This window comes from Gregarina niphandrodes, assembly GCF_000223845.1.
Source record: "Gregarina niphandrodes unplaced genomic scaffold scaffold00009, whole genome shotgun sequence".
Taxonomy (NCBI): Eukaryota; Apicomplexa; class Conoidasida; order Eugregarinorida; family Gregarinidae; genus Gregarina; species Gregarina niphandrodes.
Genome location: NW_011646046.1, coordinates 319743 through 339634, shown reverse-complemented (window position 1 = coordinate 339634; position 19892 = coordinate 319743). Strand labels below are relative to the sequence as shown.

The following is a 19892-nucleotide window of genomic DNA, read 5'->3' as shown; positions in this document are numbered from 1 at the left end:
CTCGGACAGCCGAGTCTCGGACGGTCCCGACCGCGTCTCGGACGGTTGCGTCTCGGACGGCCGAGTGTCGGACGGCCGAGTGTCGGACGGCCGTGCACTCGATCCCTGGGCGTAGAAGTTTCGGATTTCTTGGACGCTGGCGACCTGGACGGCCTGCAGAAGGGACTCGCGGAAGGCGCGTATAGCAGCGGCCCGCTCCTCGGGCGACCCGAAGGGTCCGCTGTCCGGGCGTTCTCTGCCACGGGTTGCACGGTCATCTGCGGCGGGTTGGTTGCTCCTGGTGCGGAGGCTCGAAAAGAGTCCAGAGAAAATTGCGTAGCCTAGTGGAATGATAAGCAAGCAAGCTGTACCCTTCAGGACTCTAACAAAACCCTGAAGCAGAAGGAGTGCACCAGCCACCCACAAAGCACCGTCCAGAGGGAACTGCCCAGACACCACTTTGACTTCGTAGACCAGTCGGCTCGGCTGCAAAGGTGGGAGCAGCCGCGACGCAAAATACTCCGGCAGGCAGGACCTCGCCAGAGGCTGCAAAACCTGGATCGCTCGGTGCGCCGCCCGATCAAGCCGGGCTTGGAAAGGTGTCCGGTTCCAGTACCTCCGCAGCGGAGGGTAGCCTTCGTCGTAATCCAGGCGCAAGGCCGCAACCAAGTAGTACCTAACGGAAGTTAGCGGCACGCCTGCAATCCAGGTCTTGATGCTCCCCGCTCCGATCACAGCCGGGTTGAGGAAGTCACAAGTGATCTTCCGGCCGTTAACGAGATGAGGGACGTCATTGGTCTCAGAGCATTCCAAAAGCTCTTTCGGGTCTTCAAGAAGGAAGTCCGCCAGACTTTTCGGGGTGCCCACCGCCGTCCGCCAATACCAGTCAGAGAAGTCGTCGACAAAACCTATGGTGGTGTTTTGGGTCCCGGAAGCAAACCTTCCTGTCCTGCCAGTGTCCCTACCAGCGACCGCCGGGAAATCACCTGAACCCAGTGAGTTCCGGAACTCAAAGTCAGACATCACAGCGCCGGAGTTCTTTTCATTGAATGCCTCTTTCAATTTTTCAAGAATTGGGGACACTTCTTTGATGACCCCTCTAACTAATCGAAGCACCTTGGTGGGAGTTCCAGTTGTAGCTAGTTTCCTCACGAGTGGCCCAACGGTAGGTCTAATTCTGATCCATGTTCGAAGTCCAAACCTATGGTAAAGATGCTTTACAACTTTGGAAGGCCATCTTATAGATGCGCTTCTTGTTTGTCTTTGTGTGACCACACGATTTTTCGGGAGCGACGGGAGCTTCGCCAGGTCAAGATTGTAGTCTGGCAGTTGGGGAACATAACCTCTGGCGTCAGCCTGACCTGACGTCTGCGGAGGCGAATAAGATAATAATGATTGGCCGGTGAGAATAGCTTCGCTGACCGGAGATGAGACCCTGAGTCGGTCATGTTCCTGCAGCGTTCCGGTTAATTCTTGAATATTAGGGAAGAAGGAATCGGCATTGTCTGTATGGATCTTGAGGAATTTTTCAGGCCCTCCGACATAGTTTTGGCTAAGTAGATTGCTGGAGATGAGGAATCCCTGGTGAGAAACAAATTGTCTTTTGCCCTTCCGGACGCGAGTGGACGTTGCCGGCGAACTGACGGGAACCCTGCAGTTGGGCTCGAAGCAGCCGACGAGGGAGAAAGTGCGACCCATGTGGTCGTAGACGGCTTTGGCGGCGAGCGCGGAGCCGGCCAAGTGATCGGGCAAGTACGCCTCAACAACGCTCCGCGCGTGGTACTGAGACATGGTGTAGCGGCGGATCATCATGAGTACGAGGAAGGCACCGATTACCCAAAGGACGAATGCGCCGCCGAATAAGCGAAGGTAGGAGCCGCGCAGACCCAGAAACGCCAAAGAGTCGACGCCCTCCGTCTCCGCCGGCGCCGGAGCCTCCGAGGCCCTCGCCAAGGAAGCCACCAGCTGGGCAGTCATTCTCACCTCCTCATCCGTGAACGCCCGAGGAGACGTCGGCCGGGACGTAGAGTCAGGACTCGGTTCTTGTTCGGAGTTTCCGTGATCACACCCCGGGCTCGTCCTCTCAGTCCTGACTCCGCCGCCGTGTCCAGATACCGCCGGACCACTATCGGTCAAGACTTCAGAACCATACGCTTCAGACCCCGCTCCGTACGCTGAACTGGCCCGCTGGCCGTTGGCAGACCACTGACCAAACTCTCCCCGACCGGAGATGGCCATTCCTTCCGAGCTCTCGCTCGACAACGCCGGCAATGTCGACGCTCGCCGACTGAAAGTTCGACCACCACTACGTCCACGCCCCAAGTTCACAGGGGCACTGAAAACCGACTCGTCGCTGTCAAAACCGTCTTGTGAAGAACTGCGCCGCCTATCCGATGAACTATGTCCTCCCCTATCGTAGTCCCCCACATCTTCGCTACTCTTTCTCCCGCTACTCTCTCCGACACTACCATCCGCATTGCTCGAACACTCCTCCAATTTCCCGAGTTCCAGCTTATCCAATTCCAATTCATCCAACTCCAGCTTGTCCAACTTGCTTATACCTAGCTCAGGGCTATCCAGTTCAGGAGTACTTAGTTCAGGAGTACTTAGTTCAGGAGTACTTAGTTCAGGAGTACTTAGTTCAGGAGTACTTAGTTCAGGAGTACTTAGTTCAGGAGTACTTAGTTCAGTGATGTCTAGGTATTCTTTGCAATCATTGACTACGTCGTTGGCCTCGACCGAACCACGACCTGCCCCTGGGACGTGGGGATGATCGAAGCCATCCGATTCCTGAGGAAGATTGAGGCTGTCTGGTTCCTGGCTCACAGCTAGCTCTTGGCCGTCATCTTGCGCATCACTGTATTGTCCCTCGGCTGTAGTCGGCGCTCGACCCGCTTGTTCCGCTTGTTGCACTGGATCCGCTTCGTCTGCTGGGTCCGTTAGATCCTCAGAAATGCTTGGGTGTTCAGAGCAGGTAATGTCGCTGATGGGCGTGCGCTCTTCTTCACTACTAGACTCCAGGCTGCTCATGAACGGGCGATCCGAAGCACTGTTCGGAGTTGGCTTGAGGGAGCCCGAGGAAACGCGCAAGTCGGCATCCAGTTGGTCCTCCTCGAGTCCGTCTCCCGAATCCGGATCGGAGGACCGGAGAGGTGCCGCACGGAGGGTCCGCACTGCCTCCGCCAAAGGACTCTGCGACTCGTCGGACCGCGGCTCGTCCGAGTCTCCACCGATGAAGTAACATGCCGACCGGTACGTAGCCGGCTGCGACTCCTCAACGTCGCTACGACTGCTCACTGATGCTGGAACTTCCCGCGGCGATCGCTCGCACGGCGTGTCGATTCGGGCTTCCATCGCAGGAAACCGCAGCGCCGCAACCTCCCACCTCTCCGGCTCAGACGTCTCCACAGGAGTCGTCTCATCAGGAGTCGTCTCAAAAGGGGTGGTACCACATGGAGTTTGCACCAGTGACTTCGCCTCTGCGGAGTTCGAAGGCACCATGGCGGGTATCCTGCACTCTGGGTACTCTACCGACAGTTCCCCCTCACATCCACTTGTGTCCGAAACTTCATCCGCCGATAACGGCATGCGTTCCTCTCGGCGTGCCTCCGGCCGTTCCTCTCGCTCGCCTTGCCGCTCCGCGCCACCTTGCTCCTCGTCGGCTGGCCCTTCCTCGGCGCCTTCTTCAACGTCGATGAGTCCGCCTGTAGCGACGGGCGTGGTCGGGGGGCCAGTCTCTGTACTCACGCCGCGTTCGGACTGGTCTTCCGGCGGGGCCGCGGCCCGGGGTGCGCTGAAGGGGGCGCGTACGGCCGAGAGCGGTGCCGGGTTGGTCTCAGATGGAGGACCCGTCCCCTGCGGACTTGTCCCGTGGGGGGAGTTTGGCGCCAGATTTTGGGGTCTCCCTTCGGTGGTCTGTGGGCTCCGGTCTGTGGGGCTCCGGTCTGTGGGACTGCGATCAGTGGTGGTACTCGGATCAGTGATGGTACTCGGATCAGTGGTGGTGCTCGGATCAGTGGGACTACGGGCGGAAGGAGAGACCATGGAGGGAGGCTCGGGAGGGCGGGTGACGCCGTTGACGATGAGTGTGCCGTCGTTGTCTCTGCGTACGGGGACGAGAACGTTGGGCACAACTCGGTTGTGAGAAGGCGTGCCGTTGGTGTGCCTGTTTTGGTCGCGCCACCAGAGGAAGAAGACCTCACACTCCATGCCGATGAGGGAGAGGAGGCAGCCGAGGCCGACGAGTAAGGCGGCGACAAGGGTGATCCAGGACCCGTAGAAGCAGGAGCGTACAAAGGCCTCCAGCAGTCGGCAAGAGCGTTCCAGTCCGGTTCCGAGGACTAATAGAGAGCCGCCAAGTGTGGGTGAGCCGCCAAGTGTGGAAGAGCCGTTCAATACGGAGGAGGAGGCGTTCAGGACGGCGGAGGAGCCTCCCAGAGCGGATGCGAAAAGGTCGCCAGGGGGTGCGCCACGGAGACTGCCGGGCCGTAGAGACTGGGGCGGTCCAAGGTCGAGGTCGCGCGAAGTGACGAATTCCCAAGTTGTGCCTTCAGGCACTGAGAGCTTGCAGAGCAGGTATAGGGCAGATGGCACCCACACCCACATCGTCGCCGACCAGATGCTACCACGAAGCCAAACAGCGTTCTCCACATAGCACCCCTTCAACCACTCAGGCAACAACGTCCTTAAAGGCAAAACCCGAGGCGCACCCGCCGCCACGATGCGATCGTAAATGACCCCGTATCCGCATAGCTCACATGCACTCGTTCCCTTGAGCGATAACCACCGATCTAAACACTTCTGGTGAACGTACTTGATACTCCCGTGACAACGACAAGGGGCAAACAACTCGCCTTCTTCCCTTCCTAGACTGCAAATCTAAACGCACACACTTCGACACACACCCTTCCCAGACACCTTTACCCTTGTGCTAATAGTCCCACGTGCGTGTCAACAGACCCACGTGTGTCAACAGGTGTGTGTCAAAGTACGGGGTACTGGCGTGCACACGTGACGGTGTGGTGTTGGGCAACTGGGAGTGTGACCGGTGAGAGAGCGAGCTTACCCTGCACCCACATTCGTCATCCATGGATATTTATTTTTATTATGATTGACCAGCAACTGCCTGAGGGATGGGAGCCGGTGGCGATGGAAAATGGCCAGGTCTACTATTACAGCAAGGCGTTGGACCGGACCCAGTGGGAACGGCCGACATCAGCGAACGCTAGTAGCACGGCAAGCACTACTCCCAATGGTGCGATGAGTAGTTCGCTGGGTGTGGACCTGGAGTCGCAGCAGAAGTTGGGCACGCGGTTGGCGAGTGCTTATTGCGACATTTCAGACGTAGAGCTGCAGAGCCGTTTGCTGTGCCCACTGACCCCCCACCAAGCTCTCATGGGTGCCAGCGACACAGCCCTCGCAGACCTCATGGAACGTCCCGACTTCATCGGCCCCTTCTGGGTCTGTGTTACCGTCGGGCTTACTGCCTTCGCATCTAACCATATCGAACAATGGCTCTACAGCAGAGACGTCGTACACACCTACGTGGGTACGCTCCCCTTCGCCTGGTGCCTGCTCATATTCTGGTGCGTCATCTCCCCCCTCGTGCTCCGATACCTCTACCACTCCGCGAACCAAAATTCGAACGATTTCAACTTGCCCGTCGGGCTATTTAAACTTGACTCGCTCATTTGCGCCTACGGCTACTCACTCGTTACTGCCATACCCGCTCTGCTGCTAGCCTCCGCACCCTCAGTCGTGCTCCGGATTACCTTCCTACTCGCCTCCATGCTCTGTGGACTGGCCTTCCTAACAGCTTGCCTCAAAAAGTAAACCTACACACGTGGCCCTCGACACGAGTAGCGGACCCCTCACCATGACACACCACGACACGGGCTTTTTAGTGATATGGTTCGGGTTTCTGAGGTACGGAGATTCTGGGTTAGATGCGGCATGGTCGGTAATCATGTGCTCATATATGGGGTCTTCGTTTTGTGCTTTTTTTGAGCTGTGGTGGCCCTAGGTCTTACTTCTCGTCAGGACGTCTCAAATTCGTTCAGGTTCAGTCGGACCAGGTTCGACCAAGCCGACAACCACGACCAAGCTGCTTGGGAACCAATTGACGGGCACGCTGGGTGGGGCAGATATGTTATAAAAGACGGGGGCCTAGCTAGCTGGCGCCTTTTTGAACTTCGATGGATCTTCCGTGCAGTTTCATCACCACCTTATCCAATGTTACCAATGAGGACTGGCGGAAGATAATTCTGGTGGGTGAAGGGGCGAGAAGGGGGCGTTCGGCATGGAAACGACTAGACAGCGGAGCTCGGAACAGTCTGTACTACTCACAAGAGCCTGCACCCGGACCCGTCGGAGCACCGTCTGCATCCGGTCAGCCACTAATTCGATCCTCGACGGATGTCCACCAGATGGAGAAAGAAGGACCCCGTAGCCGGTTCCACGAGGCAAGTCAGATATGGAGAAGGACAGTAGACGGGCCGGGGCCTGACGGACTTCCACGACGTACAGGAAGCCTGGGAGGGAGTTGCGGCACAAGCGGACTTATTTATCGCTCGGCCGCGGGAGATTCGAGACATAGGGACTCAAAAGAAAGGGATTTAAGAGAAAACGATTCGAGAGAAAGGTGTAAACCTCCAGGAAGGGCCACTGCACCGGGGGTCCACGGGTCGGGAATCCATGTACCAGGGGCCAATGGACCGGGAGCCAATGGACCGGGAGCCAATGGACCGGGAGTGTTAGCCTACGGATCGGGAATGGCTAATGGAGTGATGGGAACGACCACGGGAAAGACTAGCGGTTTAATAACCGCGTTAACGGAGCTGGATCGTGAGAATATTGACCCCTACCATGACCCTTTTGGCGGCAGACGTCATGGGAGCTATAGACATCCCAACAGTTGCGACCCTCTCGGACTCAAGAAGGTCGCCAGGGGAGGGCTGCTGCGGCAGAGCGAAGGGGCGGGCCCGGTGACGGTTGGCGGCTCGGCAGGACTCAGCTCTTCGAACACTGAAGGTGTTCGGGATTGTGAAGCTGCGCGGTGGGAGGAAAAAGCTCGATCGGGGGCGGCGTCAGGGTCAGGCATGGTGCCAGGGTCAGGCATGGTGCCAGAGTCAGGCATGGTGCCAGAGTCAGGCATGGTGCCAGAGAGTGGAGGTCCTTGCACGTACATGCCAGTGGACTTTTACGAGAGGGAAGAGGCTGTACGTCCAGTAGACGTTGGATTGTTGTTAGGTAACGATGCAAGCATTTGTTTTGGAGTACGGCAGGCGAATATTTCACTGAGTTACAGGCGCAACATTTTATTGTGGATGGGCGGCATCTGTGGCACGTTAGGTTGGAGTTATGCCTCCTATTATACGAGTATATTCGTTTTCGATCGGTACGTATTGGACGTGGATCATGTGATTAATTCGGCGGATTTCGCGTCGCTATCCGTGTCTTGTTTATATCATGGCGTGAAGTTGCGTGAATGTATGTACGATATCGTTAGCTATTCGGAGTTCCGTAAGTTCTGTCCGGAGATCGGTTCGAATTTTAGTATTAAGTCGAACGAGCTGCGGATACTGGACCACCTCAAGGGCGCGACAATAGGTTACAAGACCCCGTATGATATTATATCTTTGTGGCTGGCACGTTTGCAGAAGTTCGAAGAAACGCGTTTTCTTTATTGCGTATTAAAAGCGACGGGCTTGGCCGAAGAGATAACGTACTGTATCCTGCAAATCTCTAATGCATGCATCCTTAATGCCGTAAACCTTACCATGCCGCCGTCTTCATGGATTGCAGCTTCCCTCATGTACATTATCCGCCTACTCTACAAACAACTTATTCCTGAACTGCTCCAGACGACCGAAATCACCAGTCCCCTACACAGCCGCAGCGGTGCTATCACCTTTGGCCATCTCTATTACTACCTAGTACACGACTTACGACTGGACCCACAGGACCCGTCGCAGGTGGTGGCAGAACGTGTGCTCCGATACCCCGGCGGCCAAAAGACTCTCTCCAAACTCGTCCAGCTATACCAACCTCTTGTCGCCGCCACTCTTCGTCTACTGAACCCAACCCACAAACCTCACGTATTCAAAACCGCCCCTGGCCTCGGCGCCGCAGACGTCAGCTCCTTCAAGTCAGCCCTCGTACGAGACTTCCGACGCAACCTCTTACCCACTCTCAAAACATGCTCAGACAACCACCGTACCGAACTCCGTGCACCCCTCGCACACGCTCGCAGACACACTAATATTTGCGATTGCGCCCAGTGCCAGTTCTACCTATCCAACCCACCCGACTGGAAACTTCTCAGACAACTCAGACATGCTTCTGCACCCAACGGACCCACCCAGCACCCATAAGCCCCGTAGTTAGTCAGACCCGCAATAGTTAGTTAGTACCCCAGCAACCGCCCCGTCGGCTCCAACCTCGTCGGTTACTGCCAGTCAAAAAGCACTCATCCAAGTGTGGTCATCTCCATGGTGACCCTACTAATAATGGACTTTTTGTCTAGTTCGTTGATGCAGCCCGCCTCTATCATTTCGTCCATGGTCAGGAAAACTTGGTCCAACCGTTTAAACAACAGGGCGCGAGTTAGCTTCTCGCTTATCAACGAAGTCAGCACATCGTACAGCGTCTCCGCAAACACGGAAATCAACACCTCGTTCGTAGCCGGGTCGCCAATGACGATTATGCTCGAATCCCCCAGATACCGGAACAACACGGTATAGTCGTTGTACGTCAGCACCTCAGCCTGATTCAAACGCACCCCCGACTTCCGTCCCGTCGCCACAATACGCGTTTCAAACGCACGCTGCAACTCTTCAGTAGAAAATACATCCAACCGTCGCGCTATACCCGAATAACTACAACAGATAAACCATCACAGAGCCAACACAATAATGAGTCCGGCACACAACTTACTATATGGCGATCCGGTCGCCTTTGTCATCGAGTATCAGCACCGCCAGAATCTGCGATAACTGATCTGCAGTTTTTCCGAACATTAAAGGCCCAAAAAGAAACTAACTAGCTACAGGGCAAGGCCTCCACAAACTCACGCGTCTGCGGCGACACTTTCTTGCCCGTTGGACCCAGAATGCCGACCTAGAACCACAACCGTCAAATCCCATCCCCGTGGATATCTTATCACCCCCCACCTCTCCCCGTGGGTATCTTATCACCCGTAAGTATCTTACCATGTCATTGAATGAAATAACTTCATGTTCTAGGAGAGTGTCAGCAAGTTGTCGCACTTCTCGCTGTTTGCTGGTGAGTAGGTCCAGGCAGCGCGTCCACTGGTAGCGTAAGAGTTGGCTAACTCGGTCGTCGATTTGTTTGGCCGTAGCGTCAGAGTAGGTGGTGTGTAAACTTTGTTCGTTTTGTTGGTACGAGCGTAATCCGAGTACTCGGTCGAAGCCGAAGACTTGTACGTAGGCTTGGCACAGCTTGGTGGCGCGTTCGAGATCATCGGAAGCTCCAGTGGTCACGGTTTGTGAGAAAAGGTGTTCGGCGGCTCGTCCAGCGAGGAGTGTGCAAATTTTGTCTTCAAGCGTTTCCTTTTTAGAAAGAAGCAGGTCATCTGGGAGCGTCTGTGTGTAGCCCAGTGCACCGCTAGCTCGCGGTACTACCGACAGCTTCAACACCGGATCTGCCTCAGGCAAAAACCAGGCGGCCACGGCATGACCAGCCTCATGTAAAGCGACCTGTGCACGTAATTCCGGACTCAGCACATCCCCAGTATGTCGCAATCCTCCCACCAACCTCTCCACCGCCTGTTCCAAATCCCCTAGAGCCACACTGTCTGCGTCACGACGTGCTGCCAAAATCGCACCCTCGTTACAGACGTTCTTGATTTCCGCACCCGAAAACCCAGGTGTCAGAGCAGCCAGACGTTGCGCTACACCCCGCATCCCATCTTCCAACTTGAGTGGACGCAAGTATATCTCGAAAATAGCCAACCGCTCCTTGATAGACGGCTTAGCCAACGCTATCTGCCGATCGAAACGTCCCGGCCTTGTAAGTGCCCGATCCAGCACATCGCCACGGTTCGTTCCTGCCAACGTAATCACGTTCGCATTTGCGCTAAAGCCGTCCAGCTCAACAAGCAACGCGTTCAATGTCGACTCGCGCTCATCCGTGCCACCATTGCCCAAGTGATTCGCACCAGCCCTCGCTCGTCCGATGGTGTCAATCTCGTCGATAAACACAATAGCTGGCGCATTTTTGCGCGCCTTAGCAAACAAGTCACGAATCCTTGAAGCACCAACTCCCACAAACATCTCAATAAAGTCCGAACCCGAGGTTGAGTAAAAGGGCACACCTGCCTCACCTGCAATAGCCCGCGCTAACAAGGTCTTACCCGTACCCGGCGGACCCACCAGCAACGCGCCTTTGGGAATCTGCGCTCCTAAACTCGTGTACTTCTCCGGGTGTTTTAGAAAGTCCACAAACTCTTGCACCTCCAACTTGGCTTGTTCCAACCCTGCCACGTCACTAAAACGTACGTTTGGCACCTCACCCGGAGGCTTATGCTGCGCTTGCCCGAACTTGAGCAAGTTATCTGGCAACTGCGTCTGAGTGGGTGCGTTCGCTCGGTCGTAATAATCTCTGTGGAGGCGCGCCAACGTCTCCGGCTGACTCCGACGCACGCGCACAAAGGACATGGCCGCCAACGCCACCGAAGGTAACACGTTCCGTAACGTCTGGATCCGGTCCTTGCAATCCAGGTAATAGACCGGCGGGATCTTACTCGTATACAACCGCAACAGCGTCTCCAGCTGATTCAAGTCGCCCACCTTGAAACGTACGAACCGCTTGTCTTCCGCAAAGTCTTCCGCCCTCACCAGTCGCACCAAGTGTCCGTACAGCGCGCGGCGCAAGCTCTTCCGCCGCTCCCCTTGTTCTCGCACACTCGCCTTAGGACCACCATCCCCGTCGCGGGTGCCACCAGAGGAAAGCTTCATACCAAGGGCATCGGCCGCCTTGCCCCCCAGCACCTCGATCGCCTTCACTACGCCGTCAATGCAGCCATTCAAGTCGAAGGGCTGCTCATCCTTTAATACCACCCGCACATGATCCTGGCCTATGACCTGTAATCGATCCACCTTGCCGCGGCGCAAGTAGTCGTACATAAACTCCTTCATGCTTATCATTGACTCCGCCTTCACTCGGTCATGTTCGCCTGTCAAAAGCCACAGACCCAGACTGGCGAAGATGGTGATCACCGAAAGCAACGGCAACTCGATCGTATTTATTCGCGGAGTTGGCGGCGTAAGTAGCGGGGGAATGTCGTTGGTCAACCGACGGCGTGGCGGAAGCAAGGGGCGTCCCGATCCCTTCCTAAAATTACTCGTCGTGTCTGCAGCGCGTAACAGGCTCTTTGCACCGATCTGTCCCAAGAAACTAATGCCCGTGGTCCATTTGACTTTCCCGGGCAGCATCGGGCCTATATCAAGGCAAAGGTTATAATAGCAGGGTCAGAGCTCAAAAAGTCCGATAACAAACACCGCAGCACACGCGTGTGCGACGCATTTACATTGAAGAATAAGAACTAACGAGGGGTCAACCACCCGGAGTCAACGTTTTTATTGCTTGTTGATCGCGCTCTCTAAAATATCAGCAAGCAGCTTGCACCTTTGCAGTTGTTTATCTGAAATTGGCAGATCTTTTGCTTGGACACTTTCGAGATGATGGCGAATGTTTTGGACACGAGAAGACAAGAGTCCAGCGATCATGCCCTGCTCTTTCTCATTCAATTCTACGGCTGCTTGGGCGACCCCTAATCCATTGGACATCCACATGAGTCTGCCCTCAAGGCCGATGTACGATTTCTTGACAAGGGCCATGGGAACAAGAACTTCCTCATTTTTCCATATTGCTTTAACACATTGAGAGTCATTGATCGAGTCGGTAGATGCGTCATCCCAGCCAGCCAAAGATTCCGCCAGCACTAAAGAAAAAAGGATGTGAGGAAGAGAAGATGGAAATGGCGCGCACGATGGTGAATCCACACGATGGTAACATACTTCTGACAGCAGCCATAGCAATGCTTTTGGATGGATAATTATACAAATGCTTCGGCTCAAAGTTCTTAATGACGATGATGGTCCAAAATCCATGGGTTAATTCCTGTACATCTAATAACGCCGACGTATATAAGGCCACATCATATTGTTCTACAAACGGTACGGTATGGATATACACGGGTATGGATATACACGGGTATGGATATACACGGGTATGGATATACAGTTTGCGTAACAATCTAGGTGAGAATCTTACTGGCTTCCAGTTTTCCATGCAGACTCCGTACGGCTTTGGCAGTTGCGTTATCCTCGTTTGTCTCATCATCTAAGGCTTGCATAATGTTATCTATTCCGAACTTTTCGATGAACTCTTTGGTTTCCGTTTCCGCAGATGTAAGTCTTCTGCAGGCTTCTGGGTCGGGTGTAGCTTTCATAGAGGTCTTCAAGTCCTCTAGCATGCTGCCTAAGGATCTTTCGACTCCTTCGATTCGCCGGTTAACACCGTCCAGCCTCTGTTGCAATGCCGTCGACCATTCGGCAATCAATTCGCGCAAAGGGTCGTGCACATGTGCCAACGTGTGCGTCTGCAGGCGCTGCACAACCGATGCCTCAAACTGTGCCAACTGGCGCTCGGTCGTAAGAATAATCTCTGTCATCACTCCCTCCAGCTGCTCCGCAATCATGACGCTCATCTGATCCAATACACCCTTGATGCTAGCGCCCGACATCGAATCGACCGCCAAACCGGAATGATCCACATTAGACAAATCCACATTCGGGTGACGGCCCCCATTGGAGAAACGGTCCTCACTAAACTCGCCCACCCCATCCACTGTAATGTCGACTTTCTGGTATGCCGGGATCGAAGCAGGGTGCTGAATTCTGGGGATCGCACATTCCATCCGCATCGCCTTGCGCAAGTCCACGACCGCAGGGTCCAAGGCAACAGGGCCCACGGCGGTCTCTTGCACAGCCGGGAGAGTCTCCGACCCAGTAGTCTGCGGTAGAGGCATTTGCGGAAGCGGAATCTTGTACATCCACTGGCTGGCAGTGCCGTCGAAAGCTCGCACAAAAATTATATCGGAGTCGAGCGATGCCTCCGTCTTGCCACCACCCCAGGGCAGGGGGAAGCATTGCAGCCGCTTGTTCGCCGTGTCGACAACCAAGAGCGCATGCAGCGGCTCTGTGCCACACTTCATGCTGTTGTCCACCGCGGTCTCCACCGCGGTCTCCACCGCGGTCTCCGCCGATCTTTCCCCCCCGATCACATTCACTGGCGACTCGGCGACGTCGCCAGCAGGAGCGCCAGTGGGTGCTCCAGCGGGGGAGCCAGTTGGAACACCGGTGGGAGTGCTAAAATCTTCAGGAAGCGGCGCAGCGGGTCTTTCGGCGGGAACGGGGCAGTTGAGGAAGACGGTGGCATATTCTGTGCCGCAAATGCCGGCGCCGGCGACGTCTACTTCGAGGTCTGGGGCGCCGAACATGACAGAGGAGAGGAAGTTTTTAAGATGCGCGTATACCGGGATACTGACTACGCTGGTGGCGGAGACGGCGACGACGTGGAACTTATGGTAGGTCTCAGCCTCGTTTAGGTTAGCGCGCGCCTTCTGCACGCGACTGGCATTAATCAGGCTCCAAAGCTGCGTCTTGGGACAGAGTGACGCCGCTTGGACGTAGGGTCCGTCCGCTGCACACACGTGTGTCCACGCTTGCGCCGGCATCGCCAAAATACCCTCGAAACGGAACCGGCGATTGCTCCACGCGTCCGTAAACAGGGCCACGTGCTTCGAGCCTTGCACCCACAGCAACATGAACGACGAGTCGCCGTGCGGGACAGCATGACCCATAATGCGCATTGGCCGCACCACCTCCTTCTCTGAATACTTCATCAACCGAAGAAACTGGCGTAACTCTGTCACGTCGCACACGCCTTCCCCGCCGCCGGCCGCAGTAGCAGAAATGTCCCAGGTCACGATGGCCGTAGGGTGGCAGGTAATGAGCTTCTCGGCGCCGTGAGGGTACCACAACACGTCTGTCACTTCATCCCTGGCGACGAGTCTACACAAAAACTCCACACCGGGGAGCTCTCTCTGGAGGGCAGCCAACACTCGGATGGAATAAATATACACAACGCTACCTAGAACCTGTTTGCCCTGAAGCGACGGCTCCTGGTCTGCTTCGACTTCCGGCGCCTCAGACCTCGGTGGCTCAGACCTGGGTGGCTCAGACCTCGGTGGCTCAGGCCTCGGTGGCTCAGGCCTCGGCTTGGCTGCGGCTGGCTTGGTCACCAGAGCCACCGCCAAGGCGTCATTCGCTCTTTTCATTCGTATATGCGTAAGGCGCTGGTCTTGAGGTATTTCGAGTGCATGCTCCACTTTGGACGCGCCTGGGACTTGAACCGTGAGCAAACTGTTCGTCGCCGTCGCCACATAGTTGCCTGCAATGGCAGTGACCGCCTCCTCAGCAGCGCCATATTGTTCGGTCTCTTGCTCGGCCTGTGGGCCTTGTTGCGCAGTTTGACCTTGCTCGGCACGAGCCGTGGGGTAGAATCGCACAGGCGTAGTTTCGCACAGTTCCGCGGCGTCCAAGTCAGGAACGGATCCATCATCGTAGCTCCATTGTATGCTTACGTGCGTGGTTACGGAAGAGCGAGTGTCATCAGCGCAGAATGGCTCAGTCCAGACCTTGCTCCATTCCTGCTTGCATTCCATTCTTTTTAAATACTGTTCGGACTGTACACCCCGGACTGCAGTGTACGCGGGACAATTGACGAGGACAATTGAAGAGGACAATTGACGAGGACAATTGACGAGGACAATTGACGAGGACAATTGAAGAGGAAGAACAGGCAGGATAGCAATGTCGACTGGAACAGTGTCAACGGGTGCCGCGGGTACGATTGCTCGTTTGAATGTGTTTGCAAGTACGAAGCGCGCGAAGCAGTGTCCAACATGCAAGGACAGGAGTGTTATCGTGTATGATACGCATAGTGGTGACGAGATTTGTTCGTTGTGTGGGCAAATTATAGAGTCTCGTACGATGAGTGAGGAGCAGGAGTGGCGTTCCTTTTCGAATGATGGTGGTGGAGGAGTAGAAAAAAGTCGTGTTGGTGGTCCGAATGACACATGGCTTGAGGATAGTGTGAGTGGTACGACGATGATGGGTGGTGATAAAAAGTTTGGACGGCTTGCACACGCCCACGATCTAGCTACGGGTACTAATTCGGGCGACCGACAACTTAAGAGTGCCTTTAGTAACCTGCGCTTCATCGGCGACCATTTCGGCTTTCGCAATAATTTACTTGAACGATGCCGTGAAATTATTAAAGACCTACAGACAACTGGCAACCTCAAATCCCGCACAGGGGTAACCAATATGCTCGCCGTCGTCTATCTCGCAGCACGAGATGATGCTGATCCACTCTCCCTCAAACAACTTACCAGTTTCGATCGAGCCATTACAGAAAAAGATATTGGTAAGGCTGTTAACAAAATCAAAAAACTTCTACCTCAAAATCGCACTGCAGGTGCCACCACATTCGCCAGCAAAGAACTCGCCGTAAATACACACCACCACCCATGCATGGGTCACAACCACCCACACCGTCACCGTCCGCACACTTTCACACACTTTCACACACTTTCACACACCTGGCCACACACACACCTTTTAGTTGCGGTTCGCGGCTTCGCTCATGCTCGCGGACTGTGTGCGCGACCTGGCAGCGCATATGTGTGTGCAGTCGGAGATGACCAAGGTGATCCCAGTGAGTTCGCGTCCGCACATTCTGGCGGGCGCGGCGATCTTCCTGGCATGTCAGTTATACGTGACACAGATCGCGGCGACGGACTTGGCTGTGACGGCGCAGTGCGGGTTGCAGAGTCTGGTCGAATACTACGGACACCTGCTCAACGCCGTCAAAACCATCCTGCCCAAGGGCTTCGTCCCGCGAAACGTTGGCGGCATCAACGCCCTGGTGCGTCCCGAACATGTCCTCAAGCGCGCAAGCGCCAAACCCGCCGCCGGTTGACCACCCCAGCAGTGCCCGGCTGCCCGCAGCAGTGGGTGCTGAGCGGCGCACGCTCGTGTGTTGGGTCACAAATGTGTGGCCAGCTGTGTGCACACACGTGTGGGCCGCCGGGCACTACTCTTCCTCCTCGGCGGAGTCCTGCTGGGCGGAGTCCTGTTGGGCGGAGTCCTGCTGGGCGGAGTCTTGCTGGGCGGAGTCCTGCTGGGCGGAGTCCTGCTTGGCGGAGTCCTGCTGGGCGGCAACATGTTTGTTGGTTTCTCTTTGAACGATCTTGGCAGCGAGGGCCTCGATATCCTTCATCTGGTGGCGTTGACTTTTGCCCTGAGCGTTAGTGTTACCTCGGGCGCATGGTGGTACGTACTGGAGCGAGCATTCGGCCATAGCCCGCACGCCGGGTTGCAGATTCGGTGCTAGACGCATGATGTAGGCCTCGATATCGGCTGCAGAGATGGCCTCGTTCTCCGCATGGTCCCAGAAGCCAAGAGGGAATTGGAGCTGATCCTCCATACGGGTCAGGCCTTCCAATCCCGTCTTCCACACTTCCGGAGTCCGCGGAGAACTCTTTACCGCATCCATTATTATCTTCCAGTTCGTACGCTTTCGAGGATTCATCCGCTTAGGCAAATCGATGCCATAATGCTTCACCATATCATGCATCACGTGATGCCGGAACCGACGAATCAGATCAAGACCCTCAAAACATGCCACACGTTGTTCCAACCTTTTCAACCTCTCCTCAACCGTCAACTTTTCATGACCCTTCGCAACCTTCGAGTCGCCGCTCTTCTCCTTTCGCACAGACTTATCCTTCTTCTCTTTCTTCTCCTTCTTCACCTTCTCCACACCGTCCTGCTTCTTGCTCATAGCCACTATAATTTAATTATCGATCCGCCCGCTACTCTGCACAACCTCTGACAGAAAAGCAGCGGGACCACCTCTGTATGCAACCTCACTGACCCAAACGCGCGCTCTGGTCCCGCTGCTTTTCTGTCGGTTGTTGGTCACGAGTGTTGGTCATGCATGAGTGTGCTAGATAACCAGCACGTGAAGCAAAGTGGCCAGAAAAACCGTGACTGGAAAAGAGCTTCTTCTGGAGCGGCTCGGCGTGCACCGGTGTGGTCCGCGTCTTTCCCACCGAGAGCGCAACCTCGTGGGCACATCCCGCGTGCAACCACACGCCCTGCGTGCAACCACACGCCCTGCGTGCAACCACACACTCTATGTGTCGACTCCGCTGCTTACACCAGCTTGTCGCCGGCTCTACTCAGCAACACCGCCTCGGGAAGCAACGAACGAGGGAGGGGAGTCTCGCTTGCCAAGCTCTTTGCGTGCTTCAGAAAGTTTGCAGAGCTCGTCATCCAAGAACGACTTGAGCGACTGGCCTCGTCGTTTCATTACGGCTGCAAACAGTTCATTGCCGTGCGTGAGTGTGGCCTCCACCCTTGCGTTATCGCGACCGGTTCGTCTCGACCGGCGCACGCCCAACCGCCACCGCAGCCAGGCCTTGCGTAGCTGCGATGTCTTGATATAGTCCGCCACCGCACTGCTGCAGTCCACAAACGGCACGGCGCTGTACTCCAGGTCCTCCTGTGGAAAAGTCCGTCGAAGGGGTGAACCGCCTCTCTGTACTTGACGGAACGGCTCGCTACCCGTCACTCCGCCGGAATCCCGATCCTCCAAGCCCCAGTCGACGCTCTGTTCCTCGGGCGTGCCGTAGACCTCGAGCCATCCCGGGCCGCCGGCCGTACTTGGGCCGCCGCCGTACTTGGGCCGCCGACCGTATTCGAGCCATAGCGGGCGTCAGATGGCCCTTGAGGCGGAAGCCTGACCGCTGCGATCGGCCGCTTCACCGACCTCGCTTCCCGGGCCACCTCCATCCGACCACTCCCGTCCAGCAACCCCCGGTGGCCGTCTGGCAGCCAGTCGATGGACCGGAATCTGGACCGGAACCTGCCTGCTGCTTGAAGCTGAGCAGCGCCGATCCGCGGGTCGCTCGGGACCTCATCAGGCTCGCTACTGGCGTCGCAATCCGTCCCCCCCGCTGCCCGGTGCGCCGAACGCCGGGGGCCCTGGTTCTCCTCTCCCACGGCTGTCCGGTCCAACTCCGTAGGCGCCCAACCGGCCTTCCGCTGCAGGTAGTCCGCAGAGGGCGCGCGGATCCGCGACCGTGGCCGCGCGCCGAGGAAGTCCACGCGCGCCATTTCCTCACCGGGCGAGCAATCGTCGGTGATGGAGCATGTGTCCTGCCTACGACCACTCCCTCCTAGTCCATTTCCTCCCCTTTGGTCGAGGAGGGCAGGGGCGGTGCGTCCGACTAGGGGCGGTTGGAGCGAGAGGCAAGGGTGCTTGAGGCAGGGTCGGAGGGCGCACTGTAGCCAGCGGCGGAAAAGGCGGCGCGCAAGGCGGCGTAAATGTGTTTGTTGTACACGCGAAGCCTTGGCGGTGAGTCGGCGTTGCGCGAGACGGCGCCAGTCACCGAGAGCGGCGCAGACATGTGCGCGAGCGATCGTCTGCTGCCAGCGCGCGGTGAGCAGCTCGACTTGCGCTGCCCAACGTCGCACGACGCAGCCGGCACGCCAAGTGCGCAACGCCTCGCGAACCACCGTGGCGCGCAACGTCTCCCGCACCACCGCCGCCGCTCGCTGTTCGTAACGCTCCAACTGCGCCGCCAGCGCCCAACGAAGTAACGCCTCCTTCGCGCGTGCGCGTATATTTACGCCACGCACGACATCAAACGCGCGCGCACGCTCAAACAATGTCGTCACCAATACACGCCAACTCCGAAACGCCCAGACACCCACCTCCCGCCGCCGCTGCGCCGCAATCCGTCGCGCGCACACGCAGTGCTGCGTAGCCGCGCGCCAAATGGCCAGGTAACGTGCACCCGCTGCCACGCTGCGCCCACTCGCGATGCAGCCGGCCGCCACCACACCGCGCGTGCACACCCGCCAGACTCGCAACGCCAACACCCTCGGGTACACCGAACACCGCTGCTCGAAACGCTCCTGCAACATCCGCAACGCTCCGGGTTCCGTCCTCGCTACGGGTTCCGTCCCCCGTCCGGAACCCTTCTCCAACTTCGGTAGCTCCTGGTAGCGGGCGATGTAGAGGTCGTGCCAGTGATTGAAGGTCTGCTGTTTGAGGAAAGCGGGACGCACGGCGGGTCGGGCGAGGGCCCGGGCGAGGGCGGTGAAACGGCGTAGCAGACAGCGTTGGCGCAGACGGCCAAGTGCGAGACGGAGGAGTGCGGCCTCACGCAGCCGCGCGAGTTTTTGAACGAGCGCGCGCGCGCCACGACTGCGACACGCGCGTGCGTGCCAGAGGGGCAACGCGCGTGCGCAGAGCCGGAGTTTCGTGTGCGTGCGCAGCTCGAGCCAAAGATCCGCGCGGCGCCGCAGCTGCGCCAACGCCGGGCGCCACAATGTGCGGCAAAGCGCCGCTCGCAGCGCGGCGTCCAGCCGCCGCGCGGCCGCGGCCGTGCGACACTCGCGCGTGGCCAGTGCGTCCGCGAATGCGCGCCACAGCTGCAGCTGCCGCCGCGTGCGCCCCACACACAGCCGTTCGCGCAGAAAGGTCACCGAAAGCGCGTGGTACCACACACGTTTCCAGCGTTGCAGAGCCGCCAGCGCGCACGCCTGTCGAACCAGCCGCAGTCGACAGCGCCCGCGACCGAGCCGACGCCAGGCGCCAAAGCAGCGCCGCCGCAGCACGTCGGACACGCGCTCTGCGCGCCCCGGCTCCGCCGCACGCAATTCCCGCCCACGTTCGCGCGCGCACGCGGCCGCCGCGCGCCAGAACCCGAAGCGCAGCCCCAGTCGGCGCGTGAGCAGCTGCCTCACCGTCAC

General features: G+C 57.2%; 9 protein-coding genes across 9 annotated transcripts; 3 read left to right on the top strand and 6 right to left on the bottom strand.

Moving 5' to 3' along the window:
* On the bottom strand, positions 1-5057 carry GNI_062770 (ring-variant domain protein; the record flags this gene model as incomplete). Its single annotated transcript, XM_011136293.1, has 2 exons — positions 1-4849; positions 4990-5057. Coding segments are annotated over 2 exons (4917 nt in total), but the record flags the coding sequence as incomplete, so codon positions are not given.
* A 28-nt stretch (positions 5058-5085) lies between these two features.
* Positions 5086-5811, top strand: GNI_062760 (WW domain protein; the record flags this gene model as incomplete). The annotated part of the gene is made up of 1 exon (XM_011136292.1): positions 5086-5811. One exon carries the CDS (start codon positions 5086-5088, stop codon positions 5809-5811), a length of 726 nt encoding a protein of 241 aa, XP_011134594.1.
* A 938-nt stretch (positions 5812-6749) lies between these two features.
* GNI_062750 (amine-terminal domain cyclin) lies at positions 6750-8351 on the top strand (the record flags this gene model as incomplete). Its single annotated transcript, XM_011136291.1, has 1 exon — positions 6750-8351. The coding sequence occupies one exon, from the start codon at positions 6750-6752 to the stop codon at positions 8349-8351; it is 1602 nt and encodes a 533-aa protein (XP_011134593.1).
* Positions 8352-8446: 95 nt separating this feature from the next.
* On the bottom strand, positions 8447-8996 carry GNI_062740 (clathrin adaptor complex small protein; the record flags this gene model as incomplete). The annotated part of the gene is made up of 2 exons (XM_011136290.1): positions 8447-8855; positions 8914-8996. The coding sequence occupies 2 exons, from the start codon at positions 8994-8996 to the stop codon at positions 8447-8449; spliced, it is 492 nt and encodes a 163-aa protein (XP_011134592.1).
* An 18-nt stretch (positions 8997-9014) lies between these two features.
* GNI_062730 (ATP-dependent metalloprotease) lies at positions 9015-11432 on the bottom strand (the record flags this gene model as incomplete). Its single annotated transcript, XM_011136289.1, has 1 exon — positions 9015-11432. One exon carries the CDS (start codon positions 11430-11432, stop codon positions 9015-9017), a length of 2418 nt encoding a protein of 805 aa, XP_011134591.1.
* Positions 11433-11576: 144 nt separating this feature from the next.
* On the bottom strand, positions 11577-14728 carry GNI_062720 (hypothetical protein; the record flags this gene model as incomplete). Its single annotated transcript, XM_011136288.1, has 3 exons — positions 11577-11941; positions 12018-12167; positions 12274-14728. 3 exons carry the CDS (start codon positions 14726-14728, stop codon positions 11577-11579), a joined length of 2970 nt encoding a protein of 989 aa, XP_011134590.1.
* A 148-nt stretch (positions 14729-14876) lies between these two features.
* On the top strand, positions 14877-16047 carry GNI_062710 (putative transcription initiation factor IIB; the record flags this gene model as incomplete). The annotated part of the gene is made up of 2 exons (XM_011136287.1): positions 14877-15575; positions 15691-16047. The coding sequence occupies 2 exons, from the start codon at positions 14877-14879 to the stop codon at positions 16045-16047; spliced, it is 1056 nt and encodes a 351-aa protein (XP_011134589.1).
* A 114-nt stretch (positions 16048-16161) lies between these two features.
* GNI_062700 (hypothetical protein) lies at positions 16162-16911 on the bottom strand (the record flags this gene model as incomplete). Its single annotated transcript, XM_011136286.1, has 1 exon — positions 16162-16911. The coding sequence occupies one exon, from the start codon at positions 16909-16911 to the stop codon at positions 16162-16164; it is 750 nt and encodes a 249-aa protein (XP_011134588.1).
* Positions 16912-17699: 788 nt separating this feature from the next.
* GNI_062690 (hypothetical protein) lies at positions 17700-19892 on the bottom strand (the record flags this gene model as incomplete). Its single annotated transcript, XM_011136285.1, has 1 exon — positions 17700-19892. A coding segment is annotated over one exon (2193 nt), but the record flags the coding sequence as incomplete, so codon positions are not given.